Here is a 16,084-nt window from a genome sequence, read left to right as displayed (position 1 = left end):
TGGTCTCGTAGGGTGTCTTGCATTGAAATCTGCTGCAATGACCTGGTTATCTGCAATGACCCAGTTACTGCGTTCACCAGATATCACCACAATTTCAATCCGCTCCTCACGTGTTAACCTCTTCGACATGTCAATGGCTGTGAACAAAGAGAAACTTGTAAATAACTCATGAAAGAATAAAGTTACGTTGAAACCAAGCACACCATTGTTTTTCTTGTGACATTATGTACATATATGTACTGTGTATTTACTGTAGTGTCTGGGTTTCCTGAGGAGGAGGAGCCGGAGAAGGTGGCTGTGATTTCTGGCATTTTGGCGCCCCCTGGTGGTCGGAGCTGCCCCAGTATTTCACAGATCGCTCCGCTCCTTCTCGTCTTCCTCCCGCATCTGCAGCGAGCGATAACAAGTTTAGACGTCCCTGGTGACGCCGGTCTCCTCTTCCCGCCCAGTGCACAAAAGCCCTCATCTCAGTGACCCACCAAAGCCTTAGCCCATGTAAAATCCCGGAAAGGGGGGAGGAGACTAGGAAGAAGTGGAGGGAGGCGTACAGCACAGCTGCAGCTAACAGGTTAAAGGAAGAGCACAGCAAGCTTCTGCTTTCCCACCACTTTCTTTCCATTTCTTGTCGCTGGATCTTCAGGGAAAACAGCCACTGAGGTGAGATATTTTTGTGTGAGTGTGTGCTGTTCCTCACCATATTTTAGCTCGAGTGTTTTTTTCTTCTTCTTTCTTTTACTACGACATAAAGACTGCTCACGAGGAAGGAGATGCTCGCGACCTTTACTTTAAGAAGCTGTAGGTGTTTTTCTCTTTAATAAGCTCTCATGGGAACATGAGAGGGAACTTTAATGACGTCTAAAGGGGCAAAAAAAAAAAAAAAGCTTAATGCTGACATTTAGTGGCAGTTAGCTGCCAGTCTTGGGCTGACACGGGGCACACCCACTCCTTTTATTTTTATGATTTAGGTCTGAAATACTGTGCATCAGGGACAAAAGGGCCACGACTTTGAACCCAACATTGTCAGGATTGTTTTGGACCTCTGGTCTGTGTCTGGATATTATCCGTGAAGCTTTGTGTCGGGATGCCACATAGGGCACATTTACACACAACCTCGAGTCGCTCGCCTTGAACGCATGACCGATTGAAGTTAAAAATTCACGTTTGTGTTATTGTCGCTCTCTGCGCACCCTCCTCCAGTCCTGCTGGTTTCTATTACACCCACCCCTCCCCTTTTTTTCTCTTCTTCCCTTTATCCTTTCAGTTTCCCATAGAAACCGTGCGGGAAGTGTGACCTTATTTTTCTTCCTCCGCCCAGAAAAGCTCTGCACCATGTCTGCTCCTGGTAAGTGCCTAGATTTCACATTTATGCTGACTTTTGTTTTCAGTTTTTTCTTTGGACGAAAATATGAAGACGTAAGAGTGTTTTAAAAACGTGAGCAGTGTGGCGTACTTTAATAGTTTTAACACTTTGCTTCCATTACGTCACGCTTTGTAAAATGCTAGAAGTTTTCTCACACTTGCCCCGTTAGCTTTCCACTAAACCCAACAGCCTGAATAATGAGCACACTGTCCAGCCCACACAGTAGACTTCTGAAGGTGGGGGATGTTTTTTAATTTTTCTTCCCCAAGAAATTCCAGGAATACTTTCTTGAAAACACGTCAGAGTCTTTGGCCCAGCAGACTTCTCTCACTGAGTGGAAAAGGTGAAAGGTGCTATTGTTTGTGTATGCCAGCGCAGTGGATGCACCCACACTTTTTTTTCTTTTTTTTTTCTTTTCTATTAAATGTGAAGTAAAGAGAGGGATGTTGAGCAAAGGCAGACCACTAGCTTCACACTGTCTAACTTCCTTTTTAAACTTTCATTACACACAAATGGCACAAGAGGTTGTTTTTTAATTGTAGTCCACAAGGCTTTATTACATTCATCAGCCTTTGCCAGCAGACTCGTGACTAAATGGGCTTTTCCAGTCACCCGGTCTTGTTCGTTGTGGTTGTAACGACTCAAAAGAAAGTAGTGCTCCACTCATGAAAGTAAATCTTTTTGGAATTTTTTGGCATTCAGACAACAATTCTAATGCCGAGACAGGAGGGGGGGAAAAAAACAACACAAAACGTTGTCAGCTTTGTATTTATCCTTACTGCTGAGTGGGAATATCAAGTGCAAACTGATTGAAAACATCATTTTATAGTTTACATGTATTCCTCACTGGTGACTGAGCCTGACCTGCACATAGGTGGTAAAGCAGTGAGGGGAGCATAAATAGAGCAGGGACAGAATCTGCATCGGTGATGGCGTCACTTCACTAGAAGGATCCTCCCGGATCCAACCAGAGATCTTTTGCTTGTTAGGTGAATATGTAAACCAATACTAGTCATAATATTAAGTAAACATGGGGGGGAGAATCCTTCCTCTTTCCCAGGCAAAGTACTAGCTGTCATGTCCACCTCGTTTTTGAGTGTCTTTCTCTGGACAGGGTTTAATTAATAATTTGATGGAGGAATAATTTCAGGAATGCTTTTCTGAGTAGTTTCTCGCTTCTGGTTGTCCATCCCTGCCCCTGCCCAGTGCTTGTAGTGCTGTGGAGACACTCCGAGGGAGGATCTGCTTAGCTGAGCTCATGGTGCATTTTCACCCTTCCATAGGAGTCCATGCTCACTCACAAGAGGAAGTAAAATTTTTCTAGATGAGACTGTGGAAAGATCATCAGGCACTCCTGCAGCTGCCTTCCTCTCACAATCTTTTACTTGGTCGCGCGTGTGTGTGTGTGTGTGTGGGGTGGGGGGGGGGGAACCACAGGCCAGTGACCTTTAGAAAAGTTAGACTCATGTGCTTCAGGTAATTGCACGATGTGAATAAAAACCAGTTTGGCCAGTCTTGAGACCAAAATCCCTCATTGACATCCCATTCCATTTAAATGTGTATAGACCTTTTTGTTTAGTTTTTTTTTCCATTACCAGTATACTCGCTGCGATTCACATCAAAAAGCACATCTGTAAAGAACATACAGTGCAGAAAAGCAGCTCAGATATAACATTCAGAGAGAAACCCAACGGGCATGTGGACGCTCTCGTCAGCAAAAACAAGCTGATCTAAATTTGATCTTTCTAAATTCTTTCTTAATTATGTCCTGACTGCTGTTAGAAAACGGCACAGCACACATACTTTCACATGATGGTCTGTCAGCAGGTGTGACTCAGGAGGCTCGTCACGTCATTTGTGTTAAGGCAGTGACTTTATGGTTGATGCTTCCTGTGTAGTAAAGTGAGCCATTAAGTAACCAATAATTTCTCTACGAGCAAAAATGTCTTCAGCTTCCTTTGTCTTTTCTTCCTTGGGCAGTTCACAACTTTCCCCAAATGAATATCTGGTAAAGGTAAATTTTGTTTTTTGGGGGTCTCGTCATAAACTAGAGCTGTTAACCAAAGTCAGTTTGTCATTTATATTTCTATATAGATTTATATATTTAAAATAAGCAGAAAACACTCATATTGGAAAAGACTACAAACACAGGAAAGCGAGATTACAAAGCTGTGCTGACCTTAAAATGAGTTTTCTGTGTGTCTCATTAATGCATGAGGAGCCCCACTTTGATCCCAGGTGGAGACACACATCTCCTGGTGTAGTAAAAAAAATAAATCTGTCACACTGAAATATGTGGAGCTACCCTTTGTCAATAAGGGTAGCTCAATAATCTTTGCTGTGCACGTAACCTGGTCAGAAGCAGGTTATATATTCAGTTTTGGTTTAAAATGGGCTGGAAGTGGCACGTTTTTACTGATTCTTTTATTTACAGCACGTTGTAAGCGCGATACAGATTCTCTGCTGGCTACTATGTTTTGCAAGAGCAGCTTGTAAAGCCGTATCTTGGAAAGATCAGGAATGAAGCGCAACAGTAAAGTTACAGCAGCTCACACTGAGCTTTGCAGTGTCAGAAAATCTATAAAAATGATTTGAGATCAGATTCTAATGTGTTGCTAAGTCTGTTTTACATGCCTCCACATGTCTTTTTATTAATATATGGGATGTTAATGTTTATTATTAGTTAAACGTGTAGCTGTCGTGTTAGGGGGGGAAAAAACTAGAGCACCATGCAGTGTTTCAATAATTTTCTCAAATTAAAATGTTGATTTTTACTGCTCTGTTTACTAAATCGCAAAATCAACAAGTTTCTGCAGCTTTAATCTCTTTTGTTTGTAACAGTGGGGAGTTTCACCATTAGGTTTTTATTATCATCGCCATTTATCATCATCATTTGATAATGTCTCTGATTGGTGTAGGAGACACTCACAGGGAGGCAGAAAGCCCGGCTTAATAGAGGAAGTTGATAACCATCATCGTGATATTGGGGTTTCAGGTCAGGCCGGCTTACACACAGTTCTCAGGGCTAAAGGAAACCGTCCTCAGTACAAGTACAAACGACCACCACGATGCATTAGACTTGCACTATTAAAATTTTCTACATTTTCTGCCTCTCCACCACACCAGATTTCTTTTTTTTTTTTTTTTTTATCTTGTCTGTTAAAATCATAGCAGCAGTCCTATGATAGTGAAACTATTAACATTTTTTTTAACCTTTATTCTTGGAAGCAGGATAAGGGAAGGTGGTTAATAAAATTCGGCATTGATTTTCCATTATCTCAGACATCTCACATTTTACATTTTACAGTGGGGCTTAAATGCTGTGTTCTAAATGAGGTCTGTACTATGGAACGAGATATGCGTGCGTGTGTGCACGACTGTAGTAGTGAGGGGAAATGTGTCTTTTTACACACCAAAGACTGATCGGTCAATGCTGTATAATTTTGACCAACGTTGTTGTCGTTATGAAGTGAGAATGATCACATTTTTGCATTTTAAACAAGGACATTACAAAACCATTCGACTCAGTTTAGACGTTATTGGCATAACATATGATCATAAGGACAGCTGTGTTCCAGTGGACCTTGCAGTTTATCTGATAACAGCGTTTTACACATTCATAAAAGTAAGCAATCCCCAGTTAGTCATTGTTATGAATCTTGTGAAAGTGAGTCCCATAGCACACAACAGAGGTGCAACTGGCCCTGTGTAGGGTCTTATGGCCCCTCGTGGCATTCTCCAGGGCAGCCACAGAGTAGGCTGGCTGCTAGCCTCTTGAGACTAGTGTGCACTTATGGTTCTGTTGATTTAACGCAACAGCTGCTTTAAATAAGATGCAAACACTGTGAGAGACAAAGTTACATATCCCTGTGCTGACGGCGTCCGCTCTTCCTATCTGAAATCCTCACTTAATGTAAGAATCTTCAGTTCCTGTCCAAAAGATCCCCAAATCTTAGTTTTCACATCACATATTCAGTTTTTCCACCATGGAAACACTGACAATTGGTTTCCAACATATCATGGATCCAGTTTTTCCAGTATAGGTAGGTCATTACTGTTGTGTTGCAATCACCGGTCAATTAGCTCTGCCCTGTCTACTAAAAAAAAAAAAAAAAAAGGGGGGGGGGGAAAGGGCGGATGATTCACAGCGTGCGCACACACGCACTCACACTCAGCAGAGTAGCTGCTTCTAGCGAGACACTCGGCGATCACTGCTCTCAGCTTCTCTCTCTGCTCTGACTGGAAGGTAAGAACCTGGAGACGACCAGCCGTGGTCAACGCAGCTGGTCTATAATCCTAAACAGCAGCTTCAGGCTTTTGACTCTTATATCATTTTTATGTGTGTATATTTATATTATCATTCATACTCAGGGTTGATGGTGTCTTTTAGTTTTTTGTGCCCTATCTTACATATTACAGCTTTATTTATTTTCCTTGTATTCTCTGGTTGTTTTATGGTAAAATTGAGCTCTACTTTCTAAAGTTTGACTGTCATAGTTTGTACAGCAACAACTGAGCTCATGAATTCAAATTCAGTCAAATCAGACTGTCGGTATATCTGAACAGGTTTTGATTGTGTCTATTTTTTTCCCCCTTCCAGTTTACCCAGGCGCTCCAAACCAGCCACCCTATCCCATGTCTCAACCCGGCGGAGCACCGTATCCAGTTCCTCCTGGATATGGAGATCCCAGTCAAGCCCCTGCACCGGGCTTCAACATGGGCTATTCAGGACAACCTGCGGTCATGTACCAGCCAGCACCCATAGGGCCAGCTCCAGGCCCTGAATACGGTGGCCCACCAGGGGGGATTTCACCAGCTCCTGGAGGTCCAGCAGTCCCCGTTGGTGTCCCACCTGGACTTGAGTACCTCACACAGGTAGGGCAGAGAAAGGTTAAACCAGTGCAGTTTTTTGTTGTTTTGTTTTATATGCTGTCCTGTTCAGCAGCTTTTGGAGTCACAATTATGATCTGAATGCACTCTTGTGCCAAACATATTTTGCTTTTCCAAGATGAGCTCTGAAAATTCACTGTAGGCTCCACTTGTTCACGTCTTTCTTTTATCTATCTAGTCATTCGTTCCTATTAGTGTTATATCAGGCATTACATTGTATGTTTAGTATTACAATATCCAAGCTGACAGGCAGATTAAAAAAAAAGAAAAGTCAGTGCAGTCAGGTGATTTTGAGAGCTACGATTGGTTCCACTGTCTTCTTAAATGTCACAAAAATTTTTTTTGTCACGAACTCTTAAGTAAACTTTCTAACAATGACCGATGACTCAGTTAATCCTTCCATTTTACTTGGAATTTGTATGAACTTGAAAAATTGCTGGCCATGTGCGTAACCCGACACAGTTCCTGGATCTGTTGCATGCCAAGCAGTAAGAGAAAAGGTCACATGTTTAAGACTGTAGTGGGTAAAAGTAGTGTTTTATAGTTCTGTTGGCTCACCATTGAAATACTTGCAGTTTGCTGCACTTTTTGGTGATCATTAATCTCAACTAGGATTTGTGACACTAAAGTCAGTTTCCTTTTTAAAACAATATGTGAGGTCATACGTGCTTTTAATTGTTTTTAGAAGGAAGAGACTTTCAGATTGCAGGATGTGCCACAGAGTTGCCTTTTTTCAGTTTGCTTTCTCTCCTTCGGTTTTAGATTGACCAGATCCTGATCCATCAGAAAGTCGAACTCCTGGAAGGTGAGGCGTGCATCTTGTTGAACACAGAATATTTAATCCTTCAGCAGCTCATAAGCAGCAGTGTGTGAGGCTTAAAGCCTCTCAAGATGAAAACGAATGGAAGAAAAATTATATCTGCCCTTGAAATTCCTTACTTATCTTTACTTCATTGCTCACCGTTTTCCCTTCTCTTCTCCCAACCACGCCCAGCATTCATCGGTTTTGAGACAAACAACCAGTATGAAATCAAAAACAGTCTGGGTCAAAAGATCTACAAGGCCAAAGAGAAGAATGACTGCTGCACCAGGAACTGTTGTGGCTCTCTGCGCAGCTTCGACATGAAAATAAAGGACAACATGGACAGGGAGGTTATCCGTCTCATCAGGCCTTTCCGCTGCGTCTCCTGCTGGTGTCCCTGCTGCTTGCAAGAGGTCAGTCCACTCTAATGTTTCTGTGTTTGAGTAGAAGTGACTTGGCTAGTGTTGAAAGAGGTTAATGGAGTCATATTGCATTCATTTACCACACCTAGACCAATATTGTTCCCGGTCAAAAGCATTTTTGGTGTGAAATCTGAGTACTCATCCATCATATCTGGATTATTGTATTTGATCTAGATGTGCTGGTTAATCTTTAGCTATATTAAATATCTGAAGAGACTCAAATAGGGAAGAATAAACTCTTTACTTTCTGTAGCACTCTGTTCACTTTCTGTAGCACTCTGTTCGTAGTTTATGTTAAGACATACCTAATCACTTTTTTTGATTAAATAAAGATAGATACAAAAGTTAGATCAGATAAAGGCAAATAAATCAAGACATTACAGTTTTATAAGGGGCAATGAATTGTTTTTAATGTAATGTAGAAATTAAAGGAAAAATCTGAAGATTTTAAGAGAAACGCGAGCTCTGTAGTTTATTTTGTGACACTTACACTTACAACAGCTCATCTCCTGTTCAGGATTTACTTCTATTCTTCAGGAATGTTTTTAGTGGAGCTGCTATACAAGTCTGATTTATTCGCCTGCCTCTGTTAACCCTGCTGGATTTAAAGTAGTTTTTAGGGTGGGAAGTGGGCTAATTTACTGCTGATTGGTCCAGGTGACCAAAGAAACTGCTCTGAGTTATCAGTGTGCTCTGTCCTGGAACCAACTGCATGCAGATTAATGTTCTCTGCATTGACAGTCGATTGGAGCTGCAGACCCTGCCTGTATCATTAGTGATCATTGATGTGAAATTGGAGTCAGTTTGACAAGGACACTGGTATTTGCTTTTTATGCACGTTTGAGTTTTATGGTGAAATGTACAGAGTGCACAGTGTAAGCAGTTAAAAGGAGGCTTCCAGTGAGCAGTCAATGCACTGTGGAACAGATGCAGACAGTTTAATTTCTTGAATTTCCCTCAGAACATCTGGTATCAGATGGTTATTTATCGGTTATTTAACACAACCTCTACAGATGTTATGAATGGGGATGCAATACATAAAGGCTGATACTGTTTGGTACCATGCTGTAAATATGCTTATTAAAGGTCTTGAATTCAACACAGGGAGACTGTGTGGACAGACTCGCTATGGCTTCTCTTGGAGATGATGTTAAAATAACTTTGTTTTTAAGCACGAGCTCCCTGCTCTTGTGGCTCAGATCCAAATAACATGTAAAAAAGCTACTTATCAACACGTCTCTAACACATTTACAGCTTAAATTTAAATCACAAGGTTCTGGCATGGCCGGGCCAGAGTCAGTATCAGCAGGAAAAGCCACGTCCATTATGTCGTCCTTCATATTTCAAAAGCTGTCCAGAGGGTCAGATCTGAGTCTTTGCCAGGACAATTCTGGCCCCCAAGACATTTGAATTCACCATAGTCTAGTGCATGTTATAGTGCATGTAACAGACATTTGATACTGCTACTTACAGCCAGACTGGAAGAAAACCTTAGTCCTGTGTTTAAAGTAATAAATAATTGTTAGTCTTTTCTCATGTAAAATACAGAGGCCTATCAGTTCTTCGTTCTTCATAACAACCTGCAGCCTCACAGTGCCAGTGGTTCATACCTTTGCCTTTCCTCTCTTTGTCTTGAGTTACTGTTGCCGAGTGGTTGCTGCTGACCGGTGTTTCAGTGCCTTTGTGTGCCACTCTGCTCAGGCAGGGTTTTGTTAAGACCATGAATGGCCCTTTTGTCTGTCCAAACTATTTCCTAGACTCCCTGATCCTTTGCCATACGTCCACTGAGACCTTTTTCTCTTTGCCCTTGTGTAATCACATCGTTAGTGGTCTGTCTACAGAAAGTTCCCAATGGTACAAATCTAAGAAGATATCCAATCATACTGCAGCTCTCGGTTTAGTGCCCAGACAGGAACCATGTGAGATGCATTCCCTTTGTTTACATGGTTTAACAATCAAGCAGTCAGCCTCACTTATCATTCCTGCTGTCCAGCATGACACCGCGTGACGTTTTATTTATAGCTGTCAGTGTCCAGGAAAGAGAGCAAACGAAGCTCTGTGAAATAGCTTTCTAATTTTGTGCAGAGCTACTATGTGTCTAACTAACTATGTGACCAACAGATGGAGGTCCAGGCTCCACCTGGGACCACCATAGGGTACGTCAAACAGGACTGGCACCCTTTCCTGCCAAAGTTTTCCATCCAGGGAGCAAACAAGGAGACACTCATGAGACTGGAGGGGCCCTGCTTTGCCTGCAACTGCTGTGGAGATGTCAACTTTGAGGTGAGCTCAGAGGGTCGTTGTTTGTGGGGGGAAACCGAACTCTGAGTAAATTTCATCCATCAGCCAACAGTGATTTGTTACAGATCCACTCAGATAATCTAAACAGGACTGGTAACAGTCACAGAAATGTTGATGATGATTTTAATTAAGTCAAAGGAATAGTTGATAGTTTTGGAAAACACTTTCTATTCACTTTATTGTAGAGTATAGTGAAAAGGTTGATACGACTCTTATCTCTCCATAAAATATGAGGGTACACCTCGAAGTCAGGCTACTATCCAGCCTGTGCAATGAAAAAATTAAATCTTCCTATTAGTCTCACTTCCTGGTTTCCCACATGACATCCTGCACACATTACTTGAGAATTGACATGATACAACTACTGGCTGCAAGTAGTTGTGATTAGACGCAGGGGAAATGCAATTGTAGGGAGGCTAAAGCAGCTTAAATAGCAGATCAGGTCAGCTGATCTGCCAGGATTGCAGCAGAGCCTGCTTTTTGTCATCTGTTTGCACAAAGGTTGTGCTTGAGATTTTCTTTATTACGTAATCTTCTTGTGTCTTGGTGAGCTTGCTTGTCAGTATTTTCTCCCACTCGTCCAGTTACTTTTCCAACACTAAAGAGCATTCATGGAAACACATTTTTCCCATTACTTTGACACCAAGTGAATGATCCTTAGTGCTGCTGGTGGTCAGATTGTGTTACCTTTCATAAGGACCAAAAAAGCTGTTTTATCTCCTGATAAGTGCATGTTAAGCTTTTATTTCTCAGCAAGAAGGCAAGAAAATTTTAAACAGCAGCAAGGCTGATGTTGTTTCCATTGTTTAAAGAAAGTGTGTGTGACAGGATTAACAACTTGTGATGAACGCTGGTATTATTTTTTTTTTTTTGCAGCTGAAGGGGAAAGATGGTGGCACACCCATTGGTCGCATCAGCAAGCAGTGGAGCGGCCTTTTGAAGGAAGTCTTCACTGACACAGATAATTTTGGCATCCAGTTCCCGCTGGACTTGGACGTGAAGATGAAAGCTGTGCTAATGGGCGCCTGCTTCCTCATCGTAAGTCCCCAATCTAGAAGAACATAGTTGATTTTGAAATATGTGGTGTGTTGTTGAATAAAATAATTCATTACTTTTAACGTTGCTTTGCAGGATTTCATGTTCTTTGAGAAAGTCGGAGAGGCCAACCAGCGCAGCAGTGTGTTTTCATAACAGAGGAAAGAGGAACCATGGGGGGGCGGCCTATGATGAAGGTGTTTTCCTGTTATGTAACATTTGTAATTGTTTTGTTCATTTGTTACCAGTCCCATAATCCATTTATATACACATACAACTCATTGTGAGTGAATAAACTCTTGATTAGATTGAAAACTTCGAATCTCTCCAAAGTCAAAGACTGAAATTTTCAGTGTTTCTGTACATTCTGTAGATGTTTCACCTCTTTTTAAGCACATCACTGTATTCATAGCAAGCAATTTACGCTACCAAATTTAAACTTGGAAACAGGTGTGGACACGCATCCTTTTGAATGTGTTTTGCTGCACTTGTGTTCACATTTCATTTCTTTCTTCTTTTTTGTCACCATCAGTTTGTCTTTTATTGTTAGTAATTTTATGTGCTTGCTCGAGCTTTATAAAGATATAACAGTATATCTAGTAGAAGTACAATACTGTTTTGTAGAAGATGTATTCATTGCTTTGCCTTCATTTATTCAGTTAAATGGTGGCAGAGTCGATCTGTCAGTCCATTGCTTTGGTATGGTGATCATCATAATCTGTGTACAGATATTTTTTTTAATTTAAAAGTTGGCTTTTGTTTATTACTTTGGTGTATGCTCTACCAAACCTATTACATTCCTTTGAGCCTCCACTGTAGGCTGTATTTGGTGTTAATCAGCAAGTGTTGGCATGCAAAACACACTAAGATATGATGCTTGACATGGTAAGCCTTAAACCTGCCTTGGCTTCATTATATCAATGTCACTGTGAATATCTTAGCACAGGGGTGTCAAACTCAAATACACAGTGGGCTAAAATTCAAAACTGGAACAAAGTCGCAGGCTAACATTAATATTTATTGAAAAAAAAAAAAAAAAAAAAAACTTCCTCCAGATATAAGAATGAATCTTTTCTTAATTTGGCCCGTGGGCCAGAGTTTGACACCTATGTCTTAGCATAAGCATTTGGCGCTAACCACTTGTGGACCACAGTTCCACTACACAGAGCCACTAGCACAGCTTTTAATCTTTTTGTCACTTATCAGAAGCCATATAGAAAACCTCGACGTTAGCCACGGGAATCCCGCTCTGGTTGTTTAGCTCAGGGTGGCATCATGTGCAAATGTTAGTGTGTAAATACACTGAAGTATAATTGCAGATATGCTCATCATTAAACCTGCCTGACATTATTTTATCATCCATGTAAATAGTTTATCTTTAAGCTCAGTTTGGGCTAAATGCTAACTACAGCCAGGAGGTGCATCACCCTAAGTCTTTTTGTCATTAACTAAAGCTTATGGGAAACATTTAGCCACAGTAAACTGGCTGTTTAGCATTTAGCCCACATAAGGAAGTGACATCGTACTAGCATGTAGACATGCTAACTTAGATGGTTGAAATGGCAAGCATCTTAACTACTAAACAACCTGTTGTTAACATGTGCCACTGTTGAGGTTTTAGCATTTAGCCCAAAGCTCTACTGTGCCTACGTACAGACAGTACCTGCCTTGTCCTAATTGTGCAGTTAGTTGACTGCCTTACAAAAAAGTCTGAACTAGTTAGCCGCTGTCACTTGTTTAGGGATGTGTTGCCTTTATTGGTGTGAAGTTGTGAATCACACATTTTTACCAAAGTGCACTCTTTTTATTCAGCAACATGTCTTCAGCCATGGTGCATGATGCAAAGCTGTTGCACAGGCTTTACTCTAAATGATCCTGTGCTCCCTTTATGGAGTTTGGTGGTTGCCGGTGACACCTCACCATCCAGTTTCCTTCACATACCACTGAGTTTGAACATGTGCCTGCGTAATGACATAGGGGAGAGAGAAAATGCAGGCGGAGGGAAAAATTTAAAAGCAGATGTTGAGGTTAGTGAGCATTGATCTGGCCTCAGAATGGTTGGAAAACCCCACAGGCAAAGCTTGCATGAAACACTGTAGTTCCTAAGTCCCTGGAAAGAGTTGGTGCAGTTATGACTGCTGGTACAGAGAACTAGAGAGGAGACCAGAATCTTAACTGAATCAATTGACTTGTTTTTTCGTTTTGTTTTTTTTTTTTTTAAATTTGGTTGCTTTGCTCTACAGTGTTTGATAGATGAGAGGTTAATGTTGCACTTCTGTGTTTAATAATCACTCTTGTTCTGGGCACGCCTCCAGCGTGAGACCTGGTTGCCACAAGTGCTTTCAAATCCAGCTAGCTGTTTGCCATCACCAACCAAATGTATTGTATGTGCATGCATAGATATATGTATATGCTGAGTGGCCAGTACTAACCAAAGCATGTACAGTTGATTTAAGTTGCGCACTCACAGTTTACTGTTCCTCTGGAAGCTTTTTTTTCTTTCTATCATATATGTACAGCTGGGAGGGGCTGGAACATGTTTCCTGTGTTTTTTATCAAAAATGTTTTGTAACACTTTTCTTGTGATTGGACATTTTTACATATACAAGCAACGATGTATTTCTCAAATAAACAAATGCAACGATAAGCCTTTATTAAAAGCACAATCGTCTCTTGTTTTTCTGCCCACGTGATGCTGCAGGAAAATCTGGGGAAGGTGCTCTGTCGGCCTAAATGTGGACCATCTGGTTGCACTTGGAGAAAATGAGCTTTGGTTTAGTAGGGGAAATCTAGTCCCTCCTGCTCCGCCTCAAAACAAGCTCCATTCAAATCGTGCTTTTAGCCAATTTTATTTTTTTTAACTGTTGAATGGCATCCTCACTTCAGTCTGAACTTTCTGTACTATTTGCCTATTAACAGAAAGTTATTTATATCCATGCCGTTGTTCAGAAGCATGAGTGAAAGACAACAGCAGTGCTACTGGGTTAGATACAAAATCTTAGTGCTCCATCTCCTGGGAGCATGTGAGATGTTCATGTATAGTATTTCAGAACATGTCTGCACATGTCCACCCATCCCTCAAGAACACTGAGGCATGGCTTTGGAGTTTGTTTTCATACATGATCACCTAATATTTTACCTGCTATTGCTGTGCAAATATTTAAACCAGTTGTAGCGTGTCGGTGTACACAGGGTCAATCTTAGCAGGCAGTAGGACAAAGGTAAGAGCCTCTCTTAGAGAACTAAAGAGCCACAGAGCTGAGATCCTGTGTTCAGGCCACCAGAGATCAGTTTCTACTACAATATTTACAAATGTATTAAAACAGAAAACCTATGTGCAAAAGACGTGCTATTTAAAACCACATCATGTCATCTTTCTTCTAAGCTGTTTCAAGAATATTAGTCAGTTTTGTCTTCGCCCACCTTCAGTATATGTAAACATTATTACTTTTCTTTTTTTAATGCCTTTTTATATAGAGCATATATTGTTTTGATTTTCCTTGATGGCCATTTATATTTTACATGTATAAAATAGATTCCGATGGCTTATATTTTATCATTAGCTTCAAAAAAACAGATAGGCAAGTGGGATTTTTTTTTTCTTTATTTGATGGTCTGACCTTTAGTTGCTGTTCAGCTCGCACTGGGTTCCAGTCATTTCATTGAAGTGCTTTATGAACCTCGTCCGTGGTCACGCCATGTACCGCCTCCATAACCTGAACAGAGCAATGAGAACAGCAGACAGTGAGCAGGAATACTGGAATTACTACCAACCAGACAAGCTGTCGTTTACATCAGTGTAAATATGGCCGCAATTTGTTCTTCTGTCTTTTATAGTGTTCAGTACGTGTACAGGACAGAAGATGGATTTAGGCAGGGTGACATCATCTGTTGGTTTATGCTGTCACCATCTTGGTTGCTAAAAAGCTGATGTTGTGAGAAAGGCAGGTTGCAAAACCATTGCCATTGAGCAATGGTTTTGCAAACCTGTGATTGAAAAAATTAGCCAATGAACGTGTGGCTTTATACCACAGATAATTCTCCGTTTTGAAATAGAATTTGACCAAGGCACCATTTTTATTCAATATGACTCTCAAATGATTTACTATGACTTACTGAGCCCATAAACTCAGGAGCAAAGTGTTTGCTCACAGGAAGCTGTGTCCCCATACCCTTCTATATGACTGGAACTCGTTTTGCAACCACAGCTACCATCTGTTGGCCTTCAGATAGAATGTAGATTTGAGACACTTCCACATTGCCTTCATTTTTTTTCCAAAGCGGAAGCTATGCCCATGTTTTATACTGTGTATGGTTCAGTAATAGCCAGAAAAGGGTTTCTGCACAACACATGATGTTACAGTGATGTTGACCTTTAATTTTTTTGGTCATAAAATGTTTTCTTTTTATAACGTAAGACATTTTTCAAGTGAGCACTTGTTTCCCTACAGGTGTTTCACAAAAACTGCATGAACAGGTCTGACCTTCACTTTGGATCTAAATAATTTCAGTTTTATCACCATAAACACCTCCACACCCCCCCAATTTTTGCACATGTCGAGGAGCGTGTCAGACTACATTTCACTGTGTGTTATACTTGTATAACTATGCATGTGACAAATAAAGAACCTTGAACCTTGATAAAGGCATAAAATCATGTTGATCAGTAGGAATCTCATCACTTGCCTGTGCAATGAGACCCTCTCTTGTGTTCCCGTTCTCTTATTCGCTCCTGATCTCTCTCCTGCTGTCAGAGTACTCATCCAGCTGGATGGCACCTGCTCCACTCCACAGTATTGAGGCACCACGCTCTATCCCCGACAACCTGCTGGGGTTGTGTCTGGTTTAGATTAGAGATGGACCGATCCTAAATTACTGGATCGGATATCGGAGAAAAATAAAAGAAATGTAATCCGATCCATTAAATATCAAAAAAGCACCTCACAAAACTTGCGACACGGCGTAACTCTGCTCATAACCGTAGCACGTAGGAGCAGTGTGCTCACGTGATAGAGCGGCTGTGTGTATTTGTAGCCTCGCTACCAAACCTGCATTTCATCTCTGAGGAAGTTATCCCAGAGAGAAGTAAAGCAAGTGTGTAAGTTGATCTCTGAATGTTTGTAAAGCATTCCCATGTTAAGCTTAACAACCGATATATGGAGCGACTGCCTCTTCTCTCTCCCTCCCTCTCCTGCTGCTACTTCAATCATGAAACTGATTAATGATCAGTTTCATTTCTGTCTGTCTCTCTTCTTTGTTTTTGGCCCACTTTGC

At 41.1% G+C, this 16,084-nt stretch overlaps 1 protein-coding gene across 2 annotated transcripts; it reads left to right on the top strand.

Annotated features, from left to right (window-relative positions):
* Positions 1-350: 350 nt before the first annotated feature.
* On the top strand, positions 351-11,125 carry LOC113018701 (phospholipid scramblase 1-like). Of its 2 annotated transcripts, XM_026162020.1 has the most exons (8): positions 351-657; positions 1,262-1,342; positions 5,961-6,235; positions 7,013-7,055; positions 7,245-7,465; positions 9,596-9,757; positions 10,652-10,813; positions 10,907-11,125. In XM_026162020.1, exons 2-8 carry the CDS (start codon positions 1,330-1,332, stop codon positions 10,964-10,966), a joined length of 936 nt encoding a protein of 311 aa, XP_026017805.1. In that variant the 5' UTR covers positions 351-657; positions 1,262-1,329; the 3' UTR covers positions 10,967-11,125. The 2 variants fall into 2 exon arrangements, with proteins under 2 accessions (XP_026017805.1, XP_026017806.1); XM_026162021.1 differs by lacking the exons at positions 351-657; positions 1,262-1,342 and adding an exon at positions 5,498-5,606.
* The last annotated feature ends 4,959 nt before the right edge of the window (positions 11,126-16,084 follow it).

This window comes from Astatotilapia calliptera, chromosome 3, assembly GCF_900246225.1.
Source record: "Astatotilapia calliptera chromosome 3, fAstCal1.2, whole genome shotgun sequence".
In the NCBI taxonomy this organism is placed as follows: domain Eukaryota; kingdom Metazoa; phylum Chordata; class Actinopteri; order Cichliformes; family Cichlidae; genus Astatotilapia; species Astatotilapia calliptera.
This window is presented reverse-complemented; position numbering and strand designations above follow the sequence as displayed.

Excerpts from the sequence above, each read along its gene's own strand:
- LOC113018701 (XM_026162020.1), top strand. Across the intron at positions 7,056-7,244 it reads GAAAGTCGAACTCCTGGAAG|CATTCATCGGTTTTGAGACA; the intron begins GTGAGGCGTGCA and ends AACCACGCCCAG. Across the intron at positions 7,466-9,595 it reads GTCCCTGCTGCTTGCAAGAG|ATGGAGGTCCAGGCTCCACC; the intron begins GTCAGTCCACTC and ends TGTGACCAACAG.